General features: G+C 39.0%; 1 protein-coding gene across 6 annotated transcripts in view; it reads left to right on the top strand.

Annotated features, from left to right (window-relative positions):
* The first annotated feature begins 1,494 nt into the window (after positions 1-1,494).
* The window catches only part of TOR1AIP1 (torsin 1A interacting protein 1), a 42,285-nt gene continuing 17,348 nt past the window's right edge, over positions 1,495-26,431 (top strand). For 2 of the 6 annotated variants that reach the window (XM_053604416.1, XM_053604413.1), the window contains exons 1-7: positions 1,495-2,790; positions 5,157-5,234; positions 10,294-10,353; positions 11,492-11,536; positions 18,628-18,666; positions 19,835-19,921; positions 24,169-24,225. In XM_053604416.1, coding sequence (XP_053460391.1) covers positions 2,319-2,790; positions 5,157-5,234; positions 10,294-10,353; positions 11,492-11,536; positions 18,628-18,666; positions 19,835-19,921; positions 24,169-24,225 — 838 coding nt within the window. In that variant the 5' untranslated portion in view covers positions 1,495-2,318. The remainder of the gene's footprint in view (positions 2,791-5,156; positions 5,235-10,293; positions 10,354-11,491; positions 11,537-18,627; positions 18,667-19,834; positions 19,922-24,168; positions 24,226-26,431) is intronic. The other 4 variants (XM_053604418.1, XM_053604415.1, XM_053604414.1 and 1 more) reach the window with 4 other exon arrangements.

The raw sequence follows: 26,431 nt of genomic DNA, 5'->3' as shown, positions 1-26,431 counted from the left end.
TTAACATCTAGAACTCAGACATTCCTCTTGGTATTAAAGGCCCAGCAAATCCCTTATACAACTGGCTTTGAGTCTACTGTCACTGTAATGACACCTCTTTTGTGCCACCCTTGTAGTTTGGAAAAACATCTACAGCAGAATATCTGGTTTGACAAAGCTTTAGCTTTGCCTCACAGTAAGTGATGAACATATGATATATGTAAGTTTGCTAGGTGTGGGAGATAGTCATGGTAGGGTTATTCTTACGACCTACACAAAAAATCCTGAGCAAATATATGTGTTAGCATTAAAGCTACCAAACCTCTGATTTTACTCTAAGAGTCTCATTATTCCTTTCTAGGAAAAGCCATAGCCTTTACAAGCATTTTAGTAACGAAATAATACAAGTACTGATTATTCAATATGTAGAACCTCTTCTCTTTTTCTTTTTTAATGTGTCCCTCAAACCTGCTTTACAAGCCTATATCCAAGTTTTACAAGCCCACATTCAAATTTCTATAATCACCTCTCCTGGTAAATGTGTGGGCTCTTAATTACATGCATTTCTACAGTCACCTCTCCTGGTAAATGTGTGGGCTCTTTATTAATATGCATTAATGTTCACAATATGAACTTAGTACAGGATACTAATACCATAAAATTTATATTTAATAATTACATCTATTAAGAAACTTTTACTATTATGTGTTACTAATATTTAATGTAACAGCCACCTTATAGAGAAAGCATTAGTTAAAACATAAACAAACACCAGGTCTTAACCAAGTATCAGTACTTTTCAGAATTTGGTCAAAAAGTAAGTTTCACGAATTTTCCAAATATACCATCTAGCCAAGGTTGACAAGAGACAGTATCCCTTTTCATCTTCTGTTTTAGAAAACTGTGTAAAAAGTTACAGTATCTCATTACGCTTTTGTTTTTTCCTTTGTTTTGCTATACTGTATACAGTAAAACAAACCAAAAGGAAGCTCTTAACAGGCCAAAATCGATCTGACTCTAAGCATATAATTCTTCTATCTGTGGCCAAATTTATGGATTATTAGTGAAAACATAGTACACATTAAGACTTTTGAGACTTAAGTGATTGAAATTTGTGCCAGGTTTGAGCAACAAATTAGTTGCTCAAAAACATTCCGAACAAGTATCTTCAACTTTCTCATAATCAATCATTGTAACTGGTATCCAAATTATAATTCTTTAAATCTATTCACCGAAATCAGAAAGTCCTCCAAGACAAAATGTTGGAGATAGCGCTGTTTTCTTTCAATAATTATTCAGACTTCACACTTAATTGGCCTCCTCTCGACTTGTGGAAATGTGGTTAAACATTCGCAGACTACCCGCATCTACAACCATGGTATGTCAAGTTGCAGAAAACAGCGTTTATCTTGGTTTCTCTTTCCGTAAACTAAACGCAGGAACCATAAATTAAATGCAGTATATCAAGTCATACCCACAGCATCAAAGTACAAATAATGGTCCACAACTTAAAATTACAGAGCTGCCTTTTAATCAAAAATATTTCTTCATTTATCACTGTGCCTAACGCAGCGCTAACACGGTTTTCCGGACCAGGAAATATGAAAAACCAGGAACAGGATTCTGTTTTCTAGGAGCACATCTCGCAAATCCAAATTCATCCCATGAGCATGGCGGCAGAATAAAATTTTGTACACACTCAACAGGTGACTTAAAATTTAAAACTGGGTAACTGCTAGCATAAGGCACTTAAAACTAAAATTGTGCCGTGAAAAGGTGACAGGTACAAAAAACTGTTTCTCTGCCCACTGGAACTAGGTTCCCGGAAAAGTGCGCAACAGCCTGGGGCCGAGAACTGAAACTCGGCCTTCTCCACCTTCGCCTCGCTCGCGCTTTCCCGAGACTCAACACTGGTGGCCAGGACGGCGACTCCAGAGCGAGGGCAATACTTGTCGCAAGCGGTAGGACTTAGGTCAGGCAATTTGCCCTGCACTCGTCGGTCGCTCCCACCCCTCCCTTCCTCAAGGCCGAGGGCAGGGATGTCCTCCTCCCCCTTCTCCTCCTCTTTGGAGCCTCCAGCCAGGAGGCGGGAGTGACCCACAGCAGCTGACCCAGTCCGGCACTGCCTCTCCCACAGCCCTCAAGACACACCATGGGCCCAGAGGCGGGTTTGCTACACAGCAGCGACGACGCAGGCGGCGGCCTCGGCGACTCTCAACTGCCTCCCTGACCACCGTGACCACCGCCCAACACCCCCAAGAAGCCATCGTCGCCGCCAGCAGGAGAACCTAGGGGCCACAAAACCACCTTCACGATCGACTCAAGCTACGTCAACAACAATGGCGGGCGAGGGACGGCGGGCAGAGCCGGTGTGGGAAGGATGGAGTGTCTACGTCACGCCCAGGGCCCCCCTCCGAGAGGGCAGGCGCCGGCTCGCCCCTCAAAATGGCGGCGGCAGTGGCGCGCCTGCGTACGGAACTCCGTCGCGCCAGGGCCGGCGGGAAGTGAGGTTTTCAGAGGAGCCGCCAGAAGTGTACGGCGACTTCGAGCCCCGGGTGACCAAAGAAAGGTCCCCGGGGCGGAAACAAACCCCGCTAGAAGCGTTCCGGCCCGATGGTGCGAAAGAGGAAGTGAGAGAAAGCGCCTACTCCCTGCGCTCTAGGCAGCGGAGGCAGCCGCGACCCCAAGAAGCCGACCAGATGAACACTCGAAGGGCTGCCCGGCTGCGGCAGCAGCACTCACAGGAGCCTCCGCTACAGTCTTCTCCGGTTACGACAAGGAAAGGGTTGCGGGACTCTCATTCCTCTGAAGGTAGGCGGAGGTAACAGTCTCAGCGATAAGACAGGGAACGCGTGCTGCTAGCTAGTGCCGCTAGCGTGTGCTTCCGTGGGGATCACGCCCGCTCGGGTCCTGAGCGCCCCTCGGTCGCCGCGGGACGTGCGCCCCCGCGTGGGGTCCACGTAGACCCGCAGGCGGGCGGGAGGCGCGGTCACAGGGGAAAGATGGTGGTGCTTGGCCCGGGAGCTCGGGGCAACCTTAGGCATCAATTTAGGGGAGTCAGGATTGCCTCTTTCTGCAGGCCTTCACGAGCAGGCGGCAAGTTACTCCAGCTTCAGTTTCATTTCCCTTCCCCTCTGTCCTGCGGATGTTTCTGCGGAACACACTTCCATTTCTCCCTGTAAAGCTCAGAGGCTAGAAGTTCTCAGCCTGGGATCATGGTTCTAATCTAACCTAACAGTCTTTTTCCATCCCCAGCCAGGTGGGGAGGCGGGGGTGAATTTTTTTGTGAGTGGGCGTTTCAAGGGATAGTGGAGTTAGTGAATTGACTTGAGACCCCACCCAAATATTTACAGAGAAAAGGAATAACTCGGGTATCCTGAACTGAAGCGCCCCAGTGTCTTACAAACTTGAGCTGATCGCTCTTTCTTCAGTGTGGGGGTCTCTACCAAAAATTTGCTACTTTGGTGGCCCTCCTTGTCACCGGACAAAGAAACTTAATTAGAAAGTTTTCATCTAAACAGACCAGAAAGATGATGGCAAAGTCAGTGTATAGTTTTAGGTAAGTCATAGCTGAATCGATTTCCTTTTTTTTTTTTTTTTTGGATTCTTTATTAGTTTATTTTGTTTTGTTTTGTTTTTTTATTAAATCATAACTGTATACATTGATATGATCATGGGGCATCATACACTCGCTTCATAAACCATTTGACACATTTTTATTACAGTGGTTAACATAGCCTTTCCGGCATTATCTCAGTTACTGTGCCAAAAGGACCTAACTCTAAGTCACAGATGAAGTTTCATGGTAGCCCTTTGTGAGGCACTTATGAGGTACAAGGAAATTCGAGTCACAATAGGATGGCATAATGAGTGGTAGACCATTTATTGATGGATATGAAGAGGAGTGGATTTTCATCTTAAGAGCTCAGCAATAGGCTGCAAGTTTACTTACTGATTCTTGAAGTTCTGATACATTTGGAAACTTGATGTTAAAGCTATATAAGCTACTTTTGGGCATCATAACTCATGACAAAACTTTAGCCCATGTGTATGTTAGTTTTATTTCTTTTAACGTCAGAAACTTTCTGAAGACAAGGATCCTACCATATATATTTGATAATAACTTAAGTACTTGTGTTAATTCTGTATCTTTCAGTACCTGGGTAAGTGCTTTGTATATGGTAGGCAATAAGTATATGTTACATTGTATTGACTCAGCCTAGTGCAGTTATATAGGCTAGGCTTGTTTTTTTTCTTTTTTTAAACTAGTAAGGAATTTGCCTCTATTTTAGTCACTCTTTAAGGATCTAAAACTTTTTTAGTCTTATGCCTTTTTCCACATCATTTGTAATGAATGCTCTACCTCATCTTTTTAATTTGCTAAAACAATATTATTGCCAGCTGTGCCTCACGCCTATAATCCTAGTAGTCTGGGAGGCTGAGACAGTGGATTGCTTGAGCTCAGGAGTTTGAGACTAGCCTGAGTAAGAGTGAGACCCACCTCTACTAAAAATAGAAAAATCAGCCTGTTGTTGTGTTGGGCACCTGTAGTCCCAGATACTCAGAGGCTGAGGCAGAAAGATCACTTGAGCCCAAGAGTTTGAGATTGCTATGACACCAGGGCACTTCTACCCAGGGCACAGAGTGAGACTCTGTCTCAAATAAATAAATATAATATAATATAAAATACTGTAATCCTAGCACTCTGGGGAGCTGAGATGGGTGGATTGCCTGAGCTCATGTGTTTGAGACCATCCTGAGCCGGAGTAAGAGCTCAAGTCTAAAAATAGATGGTAGTCCCAGCTACTTAGGAGGCTAAGGCAAGAGGATAGCTTGAGCCAAAGAGTTTGAGGTTGCCCTGAGCTGTGATGCCATATAACTTTATCAAGGGCAACAAAGTGAGACTCTGTCTCAAAAATAATAATAATAATATAAAATAAAATAAAACAATATTATTACTATTACAAGGCCATAATGGTGAATATTTTTACTGATTAATTATGTTCTGTCTTAGAGAATTTCTGACTGGTTTAATTCTTAAGTGTTAGTAAATGTAACTACATGTTTCTGAAGAATGAATGACTTGCACTTTTGCTTATATATATCTTGCTGTAAATATGAATAATCTCCCAGGTTATATATTCTGAATTCTAACTCATTTTATGTCTGTTCTGTAGAGGATGAACCATCTTCACAAACTGTTTTAAACCAAACAGTCTCACAGAAAACTGACAGAAGAACGCAAGAGAATCCAGGTAAGAACAGTTAATATTTTGTTTCTCTCTTTACCTGCCAACTTTTTTTATGTTCATTGAATTAGGCAGTACAGATATGTATCAAGAAAAGACAGGGTGGACGCTTGAGTACCTACTCAAAGTACCAGCTACTTTGTATATCTTAATCCATGTAACCTTGCAAGATTAGATATTATACCCATTTCATAGATGAGAAAACTAAGACTCTTCTCTAAGATCAAGTATGTGACTAAGACAAAATTTAGACCCAGAGTTGTCTTCTCCAAAGTTCTTTTTTCCCCCAAGTACCTCACTATCACTCTCCCCTGTAGTAACTAGCTACTCAGTAAAGTTTGTTACATGTCAAATGAATGAATATCATACTGGCCTCTATTTAAAATGGATTAAGTTTCCTAGTAGTAAAATCTTGACACATATGATCAATCTTGTGAGTTTAATACTATGTCTTATCTAATCTAAGAGGCCATTAGTTGGAAGATACACATCATTCTTTTATGTACCATCTAGAACAGCGGTTCCCAACCTGTGGGTTGTGACCCACAAGAACTGTATTAAAGGACTGTGGAATTAGGAAAGTTGAGAGCCACTGATCTAGAAGGAAAGCTGCCAGATTTTTGGTGATCATGATAATATGCCATAGTATCTCATTTTCAGAGATATTAAAGTATAAAAAAAAATGTCTTAGAATCAGTGTAACATGGAAGTAGGCTACATTTAATAGTTTACTTACGTTTTAAAATATTTTGAAAAGCTGGGGAAATTATTAAGTTCAGTTAGGTTCCATTTACTTTCAACTTGCTTCTTTGATATCGGGAAATTCCTATAGTAATAAGTGATCATAGCTGTTGCATTTGATCATCCCTGGTTTTTATTTCCCAGACTCTAACTTATCTATTGCTTCCACAAAGATTATGCTTTATAATTTGAACTACACTATTTTCAATTTAGAATTAAGTACATCTGGTTCAAGTTCAGTTTCAAATAAACACACCTTTATGCTTAATTCCTTGAATAGTCTATAAGATTATAAACTATCTTAGAAATATACTTTGAATAATGATGCTATAATCAGATTTTCAGGTCATTTGGAAAAACTATAATTTTGGATTTATTTACTGAGATTTAATTGTATGTCTCTTATATTCAAAAAAGCAAAAATCTAAGCATATAAAAGGTTTACTTTGGCTCAGTGCCTGTAGCACAGTGATTATGGTGCCAACCACATATATGGAGGGTGGCGGGTTCCAACCTGGCCTGGGCCAGCTAAACAACAATGACATCTGCAACAAAAAATAACTGGGTGTTGTGGCGGGCGCCTGTAGTCCCAGCTACTTGGGAGGCTGAGGCAAGAAAATCGCTTAAGCCCAAGAGTTAGAGGTTGCTGTGACGCCACTGCACTCTACCAAGGGCGACGTAGTGAGACTCTGACGTCACTGCACTCTACCAAGGGCGACATAGTGAGACTCTGTCTCAAAAAAGAAAAAAAAGATTTACTTACTGAGTTAAGTAAATTGGTATAATAAAGGCTGATGAGTATCAGCTAATATACCATTATAAAACTATTATAAAATGTTTGGAACAGCCTTTTTAGAGTTTTATTAGGCTCATATTTAAGAACTGCTAGTGAGGTCCAAGGCTGCATAATGTTGTAGAAGGAGCACTGGACCTTCGTGAAGTTACCCACCTGTCTTGATCTTTAGGCCTCTCTATATATTATTTGCCCTGCATAACTCACAAGGCCACTTGAGAAATGAGATAATACATGCAAAATCTCTTTATACACAGTAGAACATCCAGGTAAAGGGTTTATTTTTTTCCTCGTGGCACTTTACAAGAGATAGGAAATGCATAAAATGTTGCTTAAGCACGTCCTTTTTGTCAAGAAGGTTATGCTATAATTGGAAATTAAAAACAAAATTTTTCCACTGTAGATGATAGTTTGAATGGAACCTATGCATAGATTACTTGGAATGTATTGATAGCACATTGTACATTCAATATAACAAAGAATAAGAGTAGGTCTATCTTGGGGAGATTTGAGATACTTAAGACTCAAGATTCTATTCCTCTAAAAGGTGCCTCAAAAAAATCATACTGCATGTAATATTTGGTATATTCCCATCCCATGCCTCTCAATGAAAGGAGAAGGAGTTTAGCAGTTTTTTTGTTTTTTGTGACATGGTTTCACTCTGTTGCCCAGGCTAGAGTATAGTGGTGTCGTCATAGTTCACTGCAACCTCAAACTCCCAGGCTCAGGCATATCCTCCTGCCTTAGCCTCCCAAGTAGCTGGGACTACAGAGTCTCATTATGTTGTTCAGTCTGGTCTTAAATTCTTGGCATCAAGCAGTCCTCCCGCCTTAGTTCCCAAAGTGCAAGGATTACAGGTGTGAACCACCACACTGCCTAGTGCTATAATTACATATAGGGACGCTGGTGTGGTTTTAAAGAAATTTATGCAAAAATGCTCTTAAGAATGAAGACCCAAACCAAGCAACCATCTTCTACAACAACCTAAAAAAAACTACATGATTCTTTATCCTGTTTTTTGAAGACTTGAAAAATGTTCATTATATTAGTTTAGAACAGTTAATTAGCTTGAAATCATCTCATTGTTTAAAATTCCAGAATTGAATTGTTTTCACATTAAAATAGCCATAAGAGGTGGCCTGTGGCTCAGTGAGTATGGCCTCTGCCCCATATACCGAGGGTGGCGGGTTCAAACCCGGCCCCGGCCAAACTGCAATAAAAAAATAGCTAGGCATTGTGAGAGATCCCTCACTATGACCCCATCCCCCAGTCTCTGCAGCTGAGGCTGAAGGATTGCTTAAGCCCTGGAGTTCAGGGTTGCAGTGGCCTGTGATCACACCACTGCACTCCAGCCTGTGCAGCAGAGAAAGAAAAAGCTTGTGTCTTTTGAGTACATTACATATGTTTATGTATACAGCAGAGCTTACAGAAAATACTTCTTAAATGACAAGGTGGAAACTGAAGTAGTAGATTTTTTTAAATATATAGCTCATTAAAAGCAAACAAAAAACGTATTTTGAGTTTTAGGTTTTTTTTTTTTTGGCCGGGGCTGGGTTCGAACCCACCACCTCCGGCATATGGGACTGGCGCCCTACTCCTTGAGCCACAGGCGCCACCCATGAGTTTTAGGTTTTAATGAAAACTGAAAAGGATGGAAGTACAGAGGAGAAAAAGAGGAAGGTAGTTGTAATACTGAGAGTAACAGAAACTAAAATTTGCTTTTATCATAACATGTACAAGATTTATTTTTAAGGCCAGACGTGGTGGCTTACACCTGTAATTTCAGCACTCTGGGAGGCCGAGGCAAGCGGATGCTTGAGCTCATTAGTTCAAGACCAGCCTGAGCAAGAGCAAGACCCCTTTTCTAAAAATAACTGGGCATTGTGAGGGGCGCCTATGGTCCTAGCTACTTGGGAGGCTGAGGCAAGAGGATCTCTTGAGCCCAAGAGTATGAGGTTGCTGTGAGCTATGATGCCACAGCACTCTACCAAGGGCAACAAAGTGACTCTGTCTCAAAACATACGTGTGTGTATATATATATATACTTTTTTTTAAGCTATTTATATAAGTTCTAAATACCTGATATGTGAAATACTAGTAAATAAAATAGACATTACATAGAATTTTAGAGTTAGAAGAGTTGGGGAAATCATCAGTATTTCAGAATGTGTTTTTGCAACTAATAACAAAATCAAAACATAATTTGTTCTTGTTTTTTTTCAATAAAATGTAGAGATATTTTATTTTACATATTAAAATGAACTAATGTGGAGTCAAAATCCACAATTACATGTAAAATTACACACAAAAACTCCACACATCATCCTCAGAATAATCAGTTTCTGTACAAAGATTTACAGATATCCAAGTATGTAGCTTTTCTTCAGTGCACTACAGAGTTTAGATAGGGATGTCCAACCTGCAACCCATGAGCTGCATGCTGATTTTGTAAGGATTTTTTTTTTTTTTTGCTTATCTGTGGTGTCAGATATCACAAAAAGTATGCACGGACCGTTTTTTTTTTTTTTTTTTGCTGATCAGTTTTTGTGTTTGTGTATTTACTGCAAATGTACAACCCTAGTACCACTTACTCTACCCCTGTGAAGAATGGAATACTCCTCTATGGCTTGCATCCAAAATCAAATTAATGGTCCCATCAGCACCTTTCAGTGTTTCACAGTCTGTCTTTCTCCCGTTAGAAGTAATAACAGCAACAATTCAGTTGAGGTAGTTCTCCAGGGTGAATATTATGCTCTGGGCCAGCATTTCCCAGCTACAGAGCGATGTCGCTAATAAGTAGAGCTGAAAGGGCACCCAGCCCTGTGGGTGCTTCTATCCCATAATGGCTTTTTATAGAGATGAATGAAGCAAAACATAATACCCAAATTCAGATAATACTGGGCTTTAGAATATGTTGTATGAGGCTCTTTGAATAAACATATCTTTTTAAGTGGTTTTCTAGACTAAAATTAACATTTTATTTAATAGAATTGGTTTCTCCACTAACCCTATGCTGTTGAACCACAGACAGTGTGAAATGAACCCTAACATTAACATTTTATTTAAAGTTAGAGTTTGTGTTTCCTGAACATACACAAGGTTTAATAGTTGGAATGAGTTTATTAACTCTCAGGAAGTTAACCATAAAATACTGCATAAATAATACACAATGAGGGTAAGTCACAAATGGAATAGATAATTGAGTTGGTGCTATAATACAGATTTTGGTTCTTAATCGAGCTATTTAGAAGAGGTTTATTTAGGTATTTCTTTCCTTTTGTACAAATATGGTGTGAGAAAAATTGAGAATTTCTTCATCAAAACCATGAATTTTACATCATAGGTAACTTGTTTCAAGTTCAATATTGTCACTAGTTCATAGGAGGTCAGCACTAGAGAAACTTGTCTCTAGTTCTCCAGCATAATGAAAAGCTCTGTAAACCTATGTTAAATAAATAAGGGGATGATTGCATAATGAAGGTAGTATTTTCATATTTCATATATTTTTTAATGTTTTTCTTCCTGTATTAGTGGTGAAAGAAGATCTTGTAATCAGCCTATGTAGACCCCCTCTAAGAAGCCCAAGATCCGGTAAGAGATTGTTTTATCTGTTAGCAACTTTTTTGTAAATGTAATTTTATTTTTGTGTAGAATAGTATATGGGTCATATGGTTCAAAAATCAAAAGTTGTTACAGATACACACTGACAAGTCTCCCTCCCCTTTTAGTTGCTCATTCTCCTAATCAGAAGCAAGCAATGTTGTCAGTTTCCAACGTATTTTTCCAGAGGTATTTTTTTTGAAATTTTAAGCAAAGTCATGTATAAATTATCTTTTCCTCCCTTTTTTTTTGTTTTTTTTATACAGACAGAGTCTCACTTTATCACCCTCAGTAGAGTGCCATGGCATCACAGCTTACAGCAACCTCCAACTCCTGGGTTTAGGCAACTCTCTTGCCTCAGCCTCCCAAGTAGCCTCCCAACTACAGGTGCCTACCACAACACCCGGCTATTTTTTTGTTGCAGTTTGGCCAGGGCTGGGTTTGAACCCACCACCCTCGGTATATGGGGCCGGCGCCCTACTCGCTGAGCGACAGGTGCCACCCTTTTCCTCCCTTTTTTAAACACAGATTTTAGCCTGATAAGTACTCTTTCTGTACTTGTTTATTTTTACTTAACATCTGTTGAGATATCTTTCCATATGGGTACATAAAGTCCTTACTAATTTTTGTAAGATTGTTTCTTATGCATTGCTCTGATTCTTTTTGTAAACATGGTGATTTTAAACCAAGGTCAGGGACTTTATTCTTCCTAGTATACTGCTAATAAAAAATTCAACTATAAAATGTCCCTGCCTTAGTAATCTTTCTTTTAGACTAAAACCTTAAAAACTATTGCTCTTAAATTGATTTCATGACTGTGAAAGAAAATAGTAAGGTCATTCCGAGTGGTATACTTCTAGTTTGTTTTCAGTGTGTATCAGCCCTGAAGGATGCTTTGTCATAGGAACTAAAATGGAAGCTTATTTACCTTTACATAGGTTTCTATTGGTCTTCAGTCATTTGCCTTAAGGAAGAATTATGTTCATTTATTTTGATAGATAGTTGACAGTTCTTCTAAGTATTTTAAAGGTAAAGGTCTGTTACGGTTTTGGTGAGGAACCTGTGGTAAAGAACCATATGATGCATTTCCTATTCAGTTCTAATCATTCTCTTGCTATCTCTCTTGCAGATTCGTCTTACAAAACAAATGGAAATACTAAAATGAGTGAATTAGGTTCGTTTATCTCTAATTTTTACAGGTTCCCTTTGAATTTTCTGATTGTCAGTAGAATACAAGAGTATACATTTGGTCACTGGCTTGAGAATATTACTTTGTTTTTTATCTCAGCTTGGAGGACACTGTCCTTATGATCATGACCCACCTTAAATAGCCTTGGTTTATATTCTGCCAGAAATAATGTCTTATACTATTTATTTAAGTTCATATAAGAACATGTAATAATAAATTAATTTAGTTTTTATTAGTCTTAAATTCACACTGTTAAGGAAAAAGATACCAGCCACCAATTAAGGTTTTTCCCTTGGTTTAGAAAGTGAATTTGAAATGTTTTTTCACAAGTTCAGTATCCCTTGTCATGTTTGTTGGATTGGTTTTAATTCAAGTGTTTGCCTGGTTGTAGATCTGTGACTAAGTGAACCTACATTGAATGCAGTTTGGTTGTAGATCTGTGACTAAGTGAACGTACATTGAATGCAGTTGGACTTAGTTTTAATTCTTCTCTAAATTTAAAGATGAGCCAAAAAGAAAGAAGCTTCATTTCTCTTTGTAAATATTAGTTACAACTCATCCTATTAAATTCACCTCTAACTGAAGTTCAGGCTAATTCTTTAGAGACTTTAAGAGTTTTTAGGAGTTTTACACAGTTCAGTCTGTGTACTGAAAATGGTCATCACAGTATGCAGCTTATCATGTGTACTTTTACACACCAAGATTTCTCAAGTACTCTGCCAAAAAACTTTGAAAAATGTAAAAAAAAAATTTTTTTTAACTAGACTCAATTGGAAGAGAACTTGGAGATGAAATAATCTCACACTGTTATTATTTGCTAGATGTAGAAATTGTGTTTATAAACATTTAAATATTAAAAATTTGCCATTTTTAAGTAATTTTCTGTGGGTTTAATATAGAGAATAGCACTCTCTTATTCCTTTATAGTAATATTAGTACATCTTGAAGTACATGAAATGGCCATTCATGAAGTTTGAATATTAGTGATTATCTGCAGACTGTTCTTTGCTCTCTGCTTCTGCTGCCTTCCTGCTCACCCCCTGGGATTCTGTTCTCAAAAGCATGATTGTTATTAAACTGTCTTAAAGATATCTATACCTGCGATCAGTACCCCACATCCTCTGGGTAAAATCTGACTCACAGTCTTTTTTATGAAGCTTGTGAAGTAAAAGAATTTTTACATTTTGGGGTGGGGGCCTTATGTGGCTCACAAAGCCTAAAATATTTACTATTTGGTCTTTCATGGAAAAAGTTATACTGGTAGCAGGAATAAAGACAGAAAGTCGCTCCAATTGTCATTTGTTTGTCCTAGGAACAAATTCAGGAGTTACATACTTGCCTGAACATACACTTACTGCAACACTCCATACTAGGTTGTATGGACAGCCCAACAAGAAAGGTGACAATGACTCTTATATTCTGACTAGCCTTCCTCTGAGAAAGTGTAGCAATTACATTTGTGATTTTTTTCATATCTTTTTTCCAGAGAAAACACAAAGTAAGCTAAGTTTATATTTTCTTGGGTAGCCTTTATTCATCACACCAAGCACATCCCATAAGTCTATGCGAATAGCAAGGTCTGTAGTAGAAATGTGGGTGCTTTGGCATCTGGGCTTTTAATGTATCTGGAGAATTTTATTAGCCCTATCAGGCTGGGTTCTGTCTGAGACTGTATTTTCCTTAAAATCTGTAGCTAAACAGTAGAAAGTGGCAGTTAGTGATTGGTTTCAGCTAGAGGAAATGATTGTAAGCAATCTGTTCCTGAAACTTATAAAGACCTCAGACTTCTGGCGGCACCCGTTGCTCAGTGAGTAGGGCTTCGGCCACATACACTGAGGCTGTTGTGTTTGAACTGGCCTGGGCCAGCTAAACAATGACAACTGCAACAACAAAAAAATAGTCAGGCATTGTAGTGGGCACCTGTAGTCCCAGCTACTTGGGAGGCTGAGGCAAGAGAATCGCTTAAGCCCGAGAGTTTGAGGTTGCTGTGAGCTATGTCACCACAGCATTCTATCCAGGATGACAGCTTGAGACTGTGTCTCCAAAAAAAAAAAAGATCTCAGACTTCTGAAAGTAGCTTTCCTTAATCAGTTTCAGTTGTTGGAAAAGTCACACCTTTTCTTTTTGAGGTGCTCAGTAAAGATTTATTACATTAAAAAACTTCATCACTGGACCCTGAGGTACTCAGAAGTCACCCCTTCTTAACCGTGTGGTTTATTTGTTAAAGCCACAGCCTTTATAATTTCTTAAAATAACTTTTTAATGTTAAGAATATTTTTGCCCGAAATAGGATTTAAATTGTCAGATTCTGCATGAGCATAAAGAAGAGAAATACCTTTATTTTTAAAATATTTCTTTTAATACTTTAACCTTCTACATGTAGCAGCCAAATTTAAAACTGGGGAAACTGAATAATAGAGGAAAATGAAATTAAAGTTGAATAATAGAGGGAAATGAAATTAATTAAAGTTTAGGTAGTTTAGATGCTACTAATTCATTCAGCTGTAGTCCCAGCTACTTGGGAGGCTAAGGCGTGGGAATTGCTTAAGCCCAAGAGTTTGAGGTTGCTGTGAGCTGTGATGCGACAGTACTCTACCGAGGATGACGTAATGAGACTATGTCTCAAAACCAAAAAAAAGTGTGTATGTAGCTTAGACAAGGGATAGCATGATTCAGTGATGATTCTTTGTCAAATCTGTTACATTTATTATTATTTAAGATATCTAATTCATGATATTAGTTTATGAAACATAATACTGATTTTTGTTTTTAATGATGGGATCAAGACAGCATTGCATAACAAATTATTCATGCTTTAAATACTATTGATATTATTTATTGTTAGGAAAATAGAATTCTTTTTTTTTTTGAGACAGAATCTCACTTTGTCGCCCTCAGAGTGCTATGGCGTCACAGCTCACAGCAACCTCCAACTCTTGGGCTTAAGAGATTCTCTTGCCTCAGCCTCCTGAGTATTTGGGACTACAGGCGTCTGCCACAATGCCCGACTATTTTTTGTTGCAATTCTCATTGCCGTTTTAGCTGGCCGGGGCTGGGCTCGAAGCTGCCATGCTTGGTATATGGGGCTGGCACCTTACCCACTGAGCCATAGGCACTGCCCAAGAAGATAGAATTCTAAAGAAAGAGTCTTTGGTCAGTAAATTGAAAGTCCCAAAAGTGTACAAATGTAGATAAAATCAGCCAGGGCAATCCTAGTACTCTAGGAGGTCAAGGCAGGTGGGTTGCTTGAGCTCAGGAGTTGGAGACCAGCCTAAGCAAGAATGAGACCCTGTCTCTACTAAAGAGGAGAAAAGCTAGCTGGGCATGGTGGTACATTTCCAGCTACTGAGGAGGTTAAGGCAAGAGGATCACTTGAGCCCAGGAGTTTGGGGTTGTTGTGAGCTAAGCTGACCCCATGGCCCTCTAGCCTGGGCAACAAAGCAAGACGCTGTCACCAAAAATATGTATGTGTGTGTGTATATATATATATATATATACACACACACACACAATATAAATATATTCTGGTTGGTTTAGAAAGAAAAACAGAATCCATGATTTATTAGGTATTTCCAATACAATAGCATTAGAAGTATTAAAAATAAATGGACCTATGTGCAGTGCCATGTGCTTATAGTCCCAGCTACTCAGGAGACTGAAGCTAGAAGATCACTGAAGCCCAGTAGTTCAAGACTAGCCTGAGCAATCTAGCAAAACCCTATCTGTAAAATAAAATAATAAATGGGGAACTCCGTTATGGAAGTTGACACTAAAAAGTAATTCTTAACTCCTGTCCCCGTGCAAGTTATACAACACATGGGTAAGTAGAAAAAGGATATAGAATTTTAGGAAATTTGATATATGGAGGATTGATTATTGAATGATTTGGCTCTAGACAAATTGACCTGGACCTTTAAACATGTATGGAATTAAAATGTATCAGATTGAAAAAAGGAGGGATTACTGTACTGTACATTTTCTGGTAACTCAATAATGGAATTTAAATTTTCAGCATATCCTTCTTTTCATTATTACAGATTCTAAAGTCTAGTCAGCCTTAAACAAGTTTTGCTATACCAAATAATTTTTAAAGATTAACTAGATAGGGTGGTGCCTGTGGCTCAAGGAGTAGGGTGTTGGCCCCATATGCCAAGGGTGGTGGGTTCAAACCCAGCCCCGGCCAAAAAAAAAAGAGTAACTAGATAAAACAGAATGTCCTAATATAAATATAACTTCAGAAAACCCTATTGTATTACACGACATACACTTAGAAGTTGTTGAAACCTCTTATGTTAGAAAAGATTCAGCTCTCAGCCTTTCTTCAGTTATTTATTTATTTAAAAAATTATTGAGTGCTTACTATATTCTGTGAACAAGACTGCTGTAGAAGTAGAAGGGTGGTAACTGGAAGTCTGTGTTCAAGTCTGTTAACGTGAATCCTATAACCTTAGACAAGTCACTTAATACTTATGGAAGTATTCCCTCATGATAGTATGGGGATCAGATAACAGTCATGAAGTTGTTTTAAAAAAACTAAATAGTATCATGCACATATTAAGGATTAAGATAATAACAGGTATTGATTCTTAAGAAAGCATCTATTGGGCGGCGCCTGTGGCTCAGTCGGTAAGGTGCCGGCCCCATATACTGAGGGTGGTGGGTTCAAACCCGGCCCCGGCCTAACTGCAACCAAAAAATAGCCGGGCGTTGTGGCGGGCGCCTGTAGTCCCAGCTACTCGGGAGGCTGAGGCAAGAGAATCACTTAAGCCCAGGAGTTGGAGGTTGCTGTGAGCTGTGTGAGGCCACGGCACTCTACCGAGGGCCATAAAGTGAGACCCTGTCTCTACAAAAAAAAAAAAAGAAAGCATCTATTGATTACATGCTATGTAAACAGGTACATAAATAGAGTAAAACTGCTGAAGTAACAAAGTATTATAATAGTTACCCTCTGAGACAATAAAATTTCCAAAAGGGAATAGTACCTTTTTGTAGGAATGGAAATATTAATAAGATATTTATAAGGGAACAGTACTAAGACAAGTTTGACTTTTCATTTTTATCTTTCAGAAGAAAGAAAATGAAAGGACAGTCTAAGGGCTGGGTGTAGGGGCTCATGCCTGTAATCCCAGCACTCTGGGAGGACAAGGCAGGTGGATTGCCTGAGCTCAGGAGTTCAAGACCAGCCTGGGCAAAGCGAGACCCCCAACGTTTTTCTATTTTCTACAAATAGAAAAACTAGCCAGGCATTGTGGCAGGTTCCCTTAGTCCCAGCTACAGGGAGGCTGAGACAAGAGGATCACTTGAGCCCAAAAGTTTGAGGTTGCTGTGAGCTATGATGACACAGCACTCAACCCCAGCGCAATTGAGACTCTGTCTCAAAAAAAAAAAAGGACATACTAGTCTCCCTAAGGAGCCTAGATTAAAATAGTACATTATTGGTGGTGCCTGTGGCTCAAAGGGGTGGGGCGCCAGCCCCATATGCCAGAGGTGACGGGTTCAAACCCAGCCCTGGCCAAAAACCATAAAAATAAATAAATAAATAAATAAAATAAAAAATAGTACATTATTTACCAGATTCTAGCGTTTTAAGAATAACATGGTGTTATTAGCAGTTTTCTCAGAGTTAGGTATTTTTTCTGTCAAAAACATTGGCAAGTATGTTTTAGATATTGATTGTCATTTGCCACTTTCAATAAGGAATATTTTCAATAGACTTCAAAGTTTGACTAGTATTATACTAGTCTGATTAATATATGGATTTGAAAGAAAAATTTCCAAATTCACCATATAACGTATGTTTTCCACAATCCTGTTTTCCCTTTTAAAAAGAAAATAGAGGGGGTGGTGCCTGTGGCTCAGTCCGTAAGGCGCCGGCCCCATATACCGAGGGAGGCGGGTTCAAACCCGGCCCCGGCCAAACTGCAACCAAAAAATAGCCGGGCGTTGTGGCGGGCGCCTATAGTCCCAGCTACTCGGGAAGCTGAGGCAAGAGAATCGCTTAAGCCCAGGAGTTGGAGGTTGCTGTGAGCTGTGTGAGGCCACGGCACTCTACCGAAGGCCATAAAGTGAGACTCTGTCTCTACAAAAAAAAGAAAATAGAGGGGCAGCACCTGTGGCTCAATGAGTAGGGCGCTGGCCCCACATACCGAGGGTGGTGGGTTCAAACCAGGCCCCAGCCAAACAAAAAATAGCCAGGCATTGTGGCGGGTGCCTGTGGTCCCAGCTACTCGGGAGGCTGAGGCAAGAGAATCACCTAAGCCCAGGAGCTGGAGGTTGCTGTGAGCTGTGATGGCACGGCACTCTACCAAGGGCGATAGAGTGAGACACTGTCTCTACAAAAAAAAAAAAAGCAAATAGAGGTTAAATCAACAAACACAAAAACTGAAAGGGAAATAATTTTCTCAGCCTTGTTGAAGGAGTCTGAAGCATGCTACTTCTGCACGTGTGATCATTCAGCAGTATTTCAGCCCAGTTGTACAATGCACACATTTGGGTACATCTCACTTTATTGTGAGTTTCAGAATAGCTCATGCTAAAATAATGCATATGAAATACCACATTTAAGGTTTGTTTGATATGTTTTGCTCATTTGTCTTTGCTCTCATTCTCTGTTGAGAAAGACTGTGATGTATGTGAATCTGCTGAACTAGAAAAAGGGTTTCTTTACCTTTCTTACTTCCTCTTTGGCTGCACCAAAGCACTAAAAGGACTGTTCTGTCAGTTAGTGGATGTGCAACGTTTTTCACAGGAGTATAGAGAATCTGGCAAATAAGAAAATGAGAAAGTAGTAAACTCACAGGGACTGAAATATTTGTCAATGTAATTTAACGTTCTCTGCACGTGCAGATTATGTTTTAAAGTGAAAATAAACTATGAAGGAAAAATACTACTGATTCTTCAGACTTATTTCTTAGCTAGCCTAAGGAAATGATATTAAACAGATCTTAGTTATTTAACAAAAGAAGTTATTTAGTGTGTCTTTATGTTCACTTTCCTATGTTAGATGTTCTTATTTATTCCAAAGCTTTAACTTTCAATATTATGTTTAACTTTTCATGTATGCTTTTTTCTTCTAGAAGCCACCAATATCCAACAGGTCGATTTCTCTGAAGGAGGTATTCTCTTTGTAAATACAATATATTCTAAATCTTTTCCTTTACTTTATTTTGATAAGTATATAAGAAGTAAAAGTAGAAAATAGTGGATTTTTTCTTCACAAAGAAAAATTCATATCTATCAGAACTGTTAACAGTGGGCAAGTAACATAGGATAGAATCAGTGATGAATGAGCCTTTATGTATATTGTAAGCATCTTTTGTCTATTTGAATTCATTCTAAGCAAACTAATTTGTTCCATTTCTGGCATGTACTGGCTTTTGATTATAGTATTAATATAATCACTTTTCTAAATATGCCTAACCAGTCTCTTATGTGTAAGAAAAGTTCAGGAGTAAAATTTAGTTCATCTTTAAGCCTGGCATAATCTGGGATTAGTTGCCTGCATAATAAAATGTTTGTGTGTGGATATGTATACACTACCTCTCCACAACATATATATACCTACAAATGCTTTAAGTAAGATATACATTAATTTTTGTCTGAATTTAACTACACACTGTGTAGTTTTCCTCTCTATAAACTAGAATTTTTCCATTCTTTAATGATTGTCTCTTAATTTTTGACTCTATGTTAAAGCCTCAGACTATAGTCTTTTAGATATTAGCCTGAATATAGTAGAACCTCTGACCACCCAAGGGCCTATAATAAAATGGTCAAAATACAGAGGTGGTCAACGTAAGGAACTAGGCCTACTGTACTGATTAATACACGCAGTGCATGTCTGGTCTATAAAAAGTAGGTCAACCTATGGAGATGATCAATGTAGGGTGGTGGTTAGCTATGGAGGTTCCACTGTATTTTAATTAAAAAGCCTTTATTTAATGTTGAATTATTTGTGTTTTTTTTTCCGTAGAGACAGAGTCTCACTGTACCGCCCTCGGGTAGAGTGCTGTAGCGTCACAGCAACCTCTAACTCTTGGGCTTAGAGCGATTCTCTTGCCTCAGCCTCCCAAGCAGCTGGGACTACAGGCGCCCGCCACAACACCCGGCTATTTTTCTGTTGCAGTTTGGCCGGGGCTGGGTTTGAACCCGCACCCTCGGCATATGGGGCTGGCGCCCTACTCACTGAGCCACAGGCGCCGCCCTGAATTATTTGTTTTTTAAATTTAGATCTTTTAAGCATTAGAACAAAGGGTATACTAGTATACTGTTTACTCCCTTTAGTGGAAACTGGAGAAGATGATCAAGACACCTCTGACAGTGATGTCACTACTGTTAATGTCAAATCCATGGATTCCGATGAGTCTGGAGGTAAGATTGCTTTATATACATAGGACTCTTCTCATAGGAGCTATCTTTTTAGTTAAAATATAAAGATACTTTGTGAATTTCTTTTTTTTCTGCAGTTTTTGGCCAGGGCTAGGTTTGAACCCACCACCTCCAGCATATGAGGCCGGCACCCTACTCCTTTGAGTCACAGGCGCCGCCCCTTGTGAATTTCTTTTTTAAAAAAATACTTTAAAGGCGGCGCCTGTGGCTCAGTGAGTAGGGTGCCGGCCCCATATGCCGAGGGTGGCGGGTTCAAACCCAGCCCCGGCCAAACTGCAACAAAAAAATAGCCGGGCGTTGTGGCAGGCGCCTGTAGTCCCAGCTGCTCGGGAGGCTGAGGCAAGAGAATCGCATAAGCCCAAGAGTTAGAGGTTGCTGTGAGCTGTGTGACGCCACGGCACTCTACCCGAGGGCGGTACAGTGAGACTCTGTCTCTACAAAAAAAAAAAAAAAAATACTTTAAAATTTTTATTAAAAACAAGAAATAATTCTTCTGTTTTCTTTTTTTTGAAACAGAATCTCAAACTGTCACACTAGGTAGAGTGCCATGGCGTCACAGCTCACAGCAACCTCAAACTCTTGGGCTTAAGCCATTCTCTTGCCTCAGCCTCCCAAGTAGCTGCAGCTACAGGTGCCTGCCACAATACCGGCTATTTTTTGGTCGTAGTTGTCATTGTTGTTTGGCAGGCCCAGGCTGAATTTGAACCCACCAGCGCTGGTGTATGTGGCTGGTGCCCTAGCCACTGAGCTATAGGCGCCAAGATGAAGTAATTCTTCTTGAGATATATATTTGAGATAGGGTCTCCCAGGCTGGAGTGTAGTGGTGTAGTGGAGTGGAGTGTAGTGGAGTGTAGTGGTGTGATCATAGCTCACTGCAATCTCAAACTCCTGGACTGAAGTCCACCTGCCTCAGCCTTCTGAGCATTTGGGACTGTAGGTACTTGACACCATGCCCTGTTAATTTTTCTTTTTTATAAAGGTAGTGGCCTTGATTTTGCTCAGTCTGATCTTGAACTCCTGGCCTCAGGTGATCCTCCCACTCCATTTCAGCCTCAGTGATCCTCCCATTCTGTTTCAGCCTCAGTGCTGGGATTACAGGAGTGAGCCGCTGTGCCTAGCCACAAATAACTCTTGAATACAAAAATATCTTATTTTTCGTAAATAAAAAAAAGCAGGCCATATTTGTTTAGCCTTATGATGACATATTACTAATCAGATATATACATGGAATCAATAATTTTAATAAATATTAAAAGAAAAGTATATGTAGTATTTTTTTTTTAAGTAGAGTTATTCTGAATTTGGTAGAGGAACTGATCACATTGGCATTGGGACTCACTATACTATCAAAAGTGTTACTTAGCTATTAGGAAGTTTTAATATAATTAGATAACTACTTTTATCTCTAGATTGTTCTAATTTACACCAAATTAATAACTAACAGTTTCTGGGGCAGCGCCTGTGGCTCAGTGAGTAGGGCACCGGCCTCATATACCGAGGGTGGCCGGTTCAAACTCGGCCTTGGCAAAACTGCAACAAAAAAAAAGCCAGGTGCTGTGGCGGGCACCTGTAGTCCCAGCTACTTGGGAGGCTGAGGCAAGAGAATCACCGAAGCCCAGGAATTGGAGGTTGCTGTGAGCTGTGTGACGCCACTGGCACTCTACTAAGGGTGATAAAGTAAGACTCTGTCTCTACAAAAAAAAAAAAAAAAAAGATTAACAGTTTCTGATTGTTCCTGTGAATTTATCTTTATTCAATGAAAGAGTTTACTGAAAAGAGAAAAATACCAATTTGAGGCTTAAGATAATACTAAATAAATTTGTAAACTCTGTAAATAATGAGTAATTTTATAATTCAATCCTGCAGAAAAGTAACTCTCCATTTCCCCTCACCACCCCCTGAGAATTTTTGTAATTCCTATGTTTTATTTTATCATTCCAGTTTAAAATTAAGCCCATAAGCTTGCTTTATGAGTATTGTATTTGGTATTCTGTATATTTCCTATCCCTCCTCATTTTCCCCATTGTTTCTTGATATAGATGTCTTAAAAGAAGATACATAACAGTCTAGCATCATAGTTAAGAACCTGGGATCTGGAGCCAGATTCCCTGAGTTTAAATCCTCCACACTTCTGTGTTCCTTAGTCTCCTCATCTGGGTTGTTGTAAGGATTAAGTTAATTCATATATGCAAAGTATTTAGAAAATGACTGGCACGTGGTAAACAAATTGTGTTGTTATTACTTATATGTATATACACATAAGGCTTTGAAAATTAAAGACTTGTTCATTCATTCATATAACCAATACTTTGCTGCCAGCATACAGCTATTTGTACCTACATAAATCATAGGTCCTGTGATCCCTTTTGAATTCTAATAAGTTGCCAGGTACAGTGGCTCACGCCGGTAATCCTAGCACTCGGGGAGACCGAGGCTGGTAAATTGCCTGAGCTCACAGGTTTGTGACTAGCCTGAGGCAAAGCGAGACCTCCTCTCTAAAAATAGCCAAGTGTTGTGACAGGCACCTGTAGTCCCAACTACCTGGGAGGCTGAGGCAAGAGAACCACTTGAGCCCAAGAGTTTGAGTTTGCTGTGAGCTGTGATGCTAGGACACTGTACTGAGGGCGACAAAGTCTCTGTCTCAAAAAAAAAAGCTAGTAAGTTCTTGTGTCATTATTGAAGCATACATATCCACATGCAGAAGAAAACTCTAGCTAAAGAACAAAATGTTGAGACATATTAAGAACACTGATTTCACAGGGCGGTGCCCATAGCTCAGTGGATAGGGCACCGGCCACATACACTGAGGTGGGTGGGTTTGAACCCAGCCCAAACCCCTAAACAACAATGACAACTACATTAAAAAAATAGCCAGGCATTGTGGCGGGTGCCTGTAGTCCTAGCTACTTGGGAGGCTGAAGCAAGAGAATCGCTTCAGCCCAAGAGTTGGCGGTTACTGTGAGCTGTGGCGCCATGGCCCTCTACTGAGGGTGACATAGTGAGACCCTGTCTCAAAAAAAAAAAAGAATATTGATCTCACTAGGTTATGTGAGCCAGTCATTACCAAAGAGGTTCAAGAAGATCCATTAGCACACAGGAAAAATGTAATAGAATTTTATGTACATTTATTTTTTTATTTCTGTTTTATTTCAGTTAGAAAAATGTTTCAGTGATTGATACTCAGAATTTTTTAGTGGTAGTGGTATACTACCAAAAATATTTAGCAGCTATACCTTTATGTGTCAAATGCTTCTGTTTCTAAAATAGCAATTTGACCACCTGTAAACAAATCAAATTATAAATTCTACTTTTATATGGAGAAAAATGTTTAAAAGGAGACTAAAATGTGTAATTTATTGTTACTATACCTTTATGTGTTAAATGCTTCTGATTCTAAAAGATTACCTGTAAACAAATCTAGTTATAAATTCTACTTTTTTTTTTTTTTTTTGTAGTTTTTGGCCAGGGCTGGGTTTGAACCCACCATCTCCAGCATATGGGGATGGCGCCCTACTCCTTTGAGCCACAGGTGCCGCCCTATAAATTCTACTTTTATATGGAGAAAAATGTTTAAGAAAAGGAGACTAAAATGTATAATGTATTGCCCAAATGTAGGAAAAATTTAAGGCAAAATGGAAATTAATGATTTCAAGAAGATCCATTGTTGTAAGCTTTTCAAAATTTTCCCCAAAACTCAAAGTTCATTATTTGCTTACCTCATGCCATTTTCCGTATCTTACATTTTTTTCTTTTTCTTTTTTTTTTGAATCAGAGTCTTTGTTGCACTCAGTAGAGTGCCGTGGCATCATAGCACACAGCAACCTCAAACTCTTGGGCTTTAGCTCAATGCTCTTTGCTTTAGTTGTGACTATAGGCACCTGCCACAACACCCAGCTGTTTTTTTAGAGACAAGGTTTTACTCTTGCCCAGGCTGATCTTGAACTCCTGAGCTCAAAAAATCCACCTGCATCTGCCTCTCAGAGTGCTAGGATTACAGGCATGAGCCACCATGCCCAGCCACATTTTTGTCTTTAAAAAAATCTTTAATTTTTTAGATGTGCTGAGACTCTTTAGAAATTATGTTTTAAATTAATTATGCACCTGAGTATTGGATTCCCTGGATTTATCTGAATATTTTTGCTCTTTTGATTAAGTACTCATTATTCTGTAAAATGTAAATTTAAAGGTTAAATATGATTTATAATACAGTATTTTTTTTAACTTTTTAGATCAAATCAGTAGGTCATCTAGTCAATATCAAGAGTCATTTTGGCAGTCATCACAAAGTAAGTAAATCCATATATACAGATCTACCTGTTGGCCTGGTCAAATACTGTTCTTTATTTTTGAAGATCCTCTTTTGCAATTTTATATAAATATTAAAAAGGAGTGGTAATCAATACTGTACTAAAAAAAGCTCACCAATATCTACCTCTTAAGTTATTCTTCTCTATACCCAAGCCAGAATTTTAATTTAAAACACACATAAAAAACACTACTGCTTTTTGTGATTTGTTGAATGTCCTTGCTTACAATATAAATGGATTGATTGTTTTTAGTTTAAGAGACTAATAAGGTCTGCTTCTGGGAAGACATAAAATATTTTATGTAGTATGATTTCAACTCTATTACAAAAGTTTGGAAGGATAAATAAATAAGTGGTAAAGCACATATAGTGAAAAGTTAAAGGTAAGGTAGGTAGTGGGTATATGAGTATTCATCATAAATGTTTTACAACTTAGCTTACAACTAACTTTGAAAATATGCATGATCAAATGTTGAAAAAATGTAACAAAAATAAATTGGAAAGTAATTACTAAAATGCTAAGAATGATTTGCTCAGAATGATAGAATCATTGGCGACATTTCTCTTTTACTTTATTGTTTTCTGTTTTACCGTTTTTTTTCTTTTTCCATTTTTAAATCAAGTCCCTCAGAATTGGGCTTAATTATTAACCAACTGGAAATATCTTTGTATGTAAAATTTTCAAGAAAAAATTTTTTTCTTCCACATCACTTGTTTTAAAAGAAAAATTCGGGGGTGGCACCTGTGGCTCAGTGAGTAGGGCACCGGCCCCATAAGCCGAGGGTGGTGGGTTCGGACCCAGCCCCGGCCAAACTGCAACAAAAAAATAGCCGGGCGTTGTGGCGGGCGCCTGTAGTCCCACCTGCTCGGGAGGCTGAGGCAAGAGAATTGCGTAAGCCCAGGAGTTGGAGGTTGCTGTGAGCCGTGTGACGCCACGGCACTCTACCCGAGGGCGGTACAGTGAGACTCTGTCTCTACAAAAAAAAAAAGAAAAAGAAAAATTCGGGCGGTGCCTGTGGCTCAGTGAGTAGGGTGCTGGCCCCATATACCAAGGGTGGCGGGTTTGAACCTGACCCCAGACAAACTGCAACAAAAAATTAGCTGGGCATTGTGGCAGGTGCCTGTAGTCCCAGCTACTTGGGAGGCTAAGGCAAGAGAATCACCTAAGCCCAAGAGTTGGAGGTTGCTGTGAATTATGATGCCATGGCCCTCTACCGTGGGCAATAAAGTCAGACTCTGTCTCTAAAAAAAAGAAAGAAAAAGTCTTTGGATATCTGTTATATATTTTTTTTAAGAGAAATTGGTGAGTTTTAATTTACCACATGTCTTTTATTTTCATTTAGGATATTCTGGTATTTAGTAATAACGGAATATGGTTCTGGGGTATTTATTTATTTCAGGTTAATGTGAGGGTACAAAAAACCAAATCACAATATTTGAATTTGTTAGGTAGAGTTCCTTTTGTAGCTATATCCTACACCCAGAAGGTCTGCCATACACCCCTACATTGTGCCCCTTCTGTAGGAGCACTACAAACTCTCCTCTCCACTCCCCCCTCTTTCGTTCCTCCTCCTCCCAAAATGAATTGAAATGAGTTTTTCTCCTATGTGGGCGTGAATTAAATCATCTGCTGGCTTCATATTAGTATTAAATACATTGGATAATTGCTTTTCCCTTCTTATGGTACTTTACTGAGAAGAATGTGTTTCAGGTCCATCCAGGTTAATACAAAAGATGTGAAGTCACCATCTTTTTATGGCTGAATTATATTCCATGGTATGCATATACCACAGCTGTCAATCCATTCCTGAATTGATGGGCATTTAGGTTGCTTCCACATCTTGGCGATTGTAAACGAGCTACGATAAACAATCTAATGCTTGTGTCCTTATGATAAAATGACTTTTTGTCTTCTGGATAGATATCTAATAGAGGGATTGTGGGATCAAATAGGAGGTCTAATTTGAGTTCTTTGTGTATTATCCATACTTTTTTCCAAAGAAGCTATATTAGTTTGCAGTCCCATGGATATCTGTTTTATAACCATTGTGTTCTTAGTTTTCTATTTCACGTACACACACACATATATATCTATATATCTATATATTTTTTTTAATTTTAGCTTTTAGTAAGTTCTGGGTTAGTGACTATAAACTGACACATAATGAATAAGCAGCTGACATAAA

Source organism: Nycticebus coucang, chromosome 10, assembly GCF_027406575.1.
Source record: "Nycticebus coucang isolate mNycCou1 chromosome 10, mNycCou1.pri, whole genome shotgun sequence".
NCBI lineage: Eukaryota > Metazoa > Chordata > Mammalia > Primates > Lorisidae > Nycticebus > Nycticebus coucang.
This window is presented reverse-complemented; position numbering and strand designations above follow the sequence as displayed.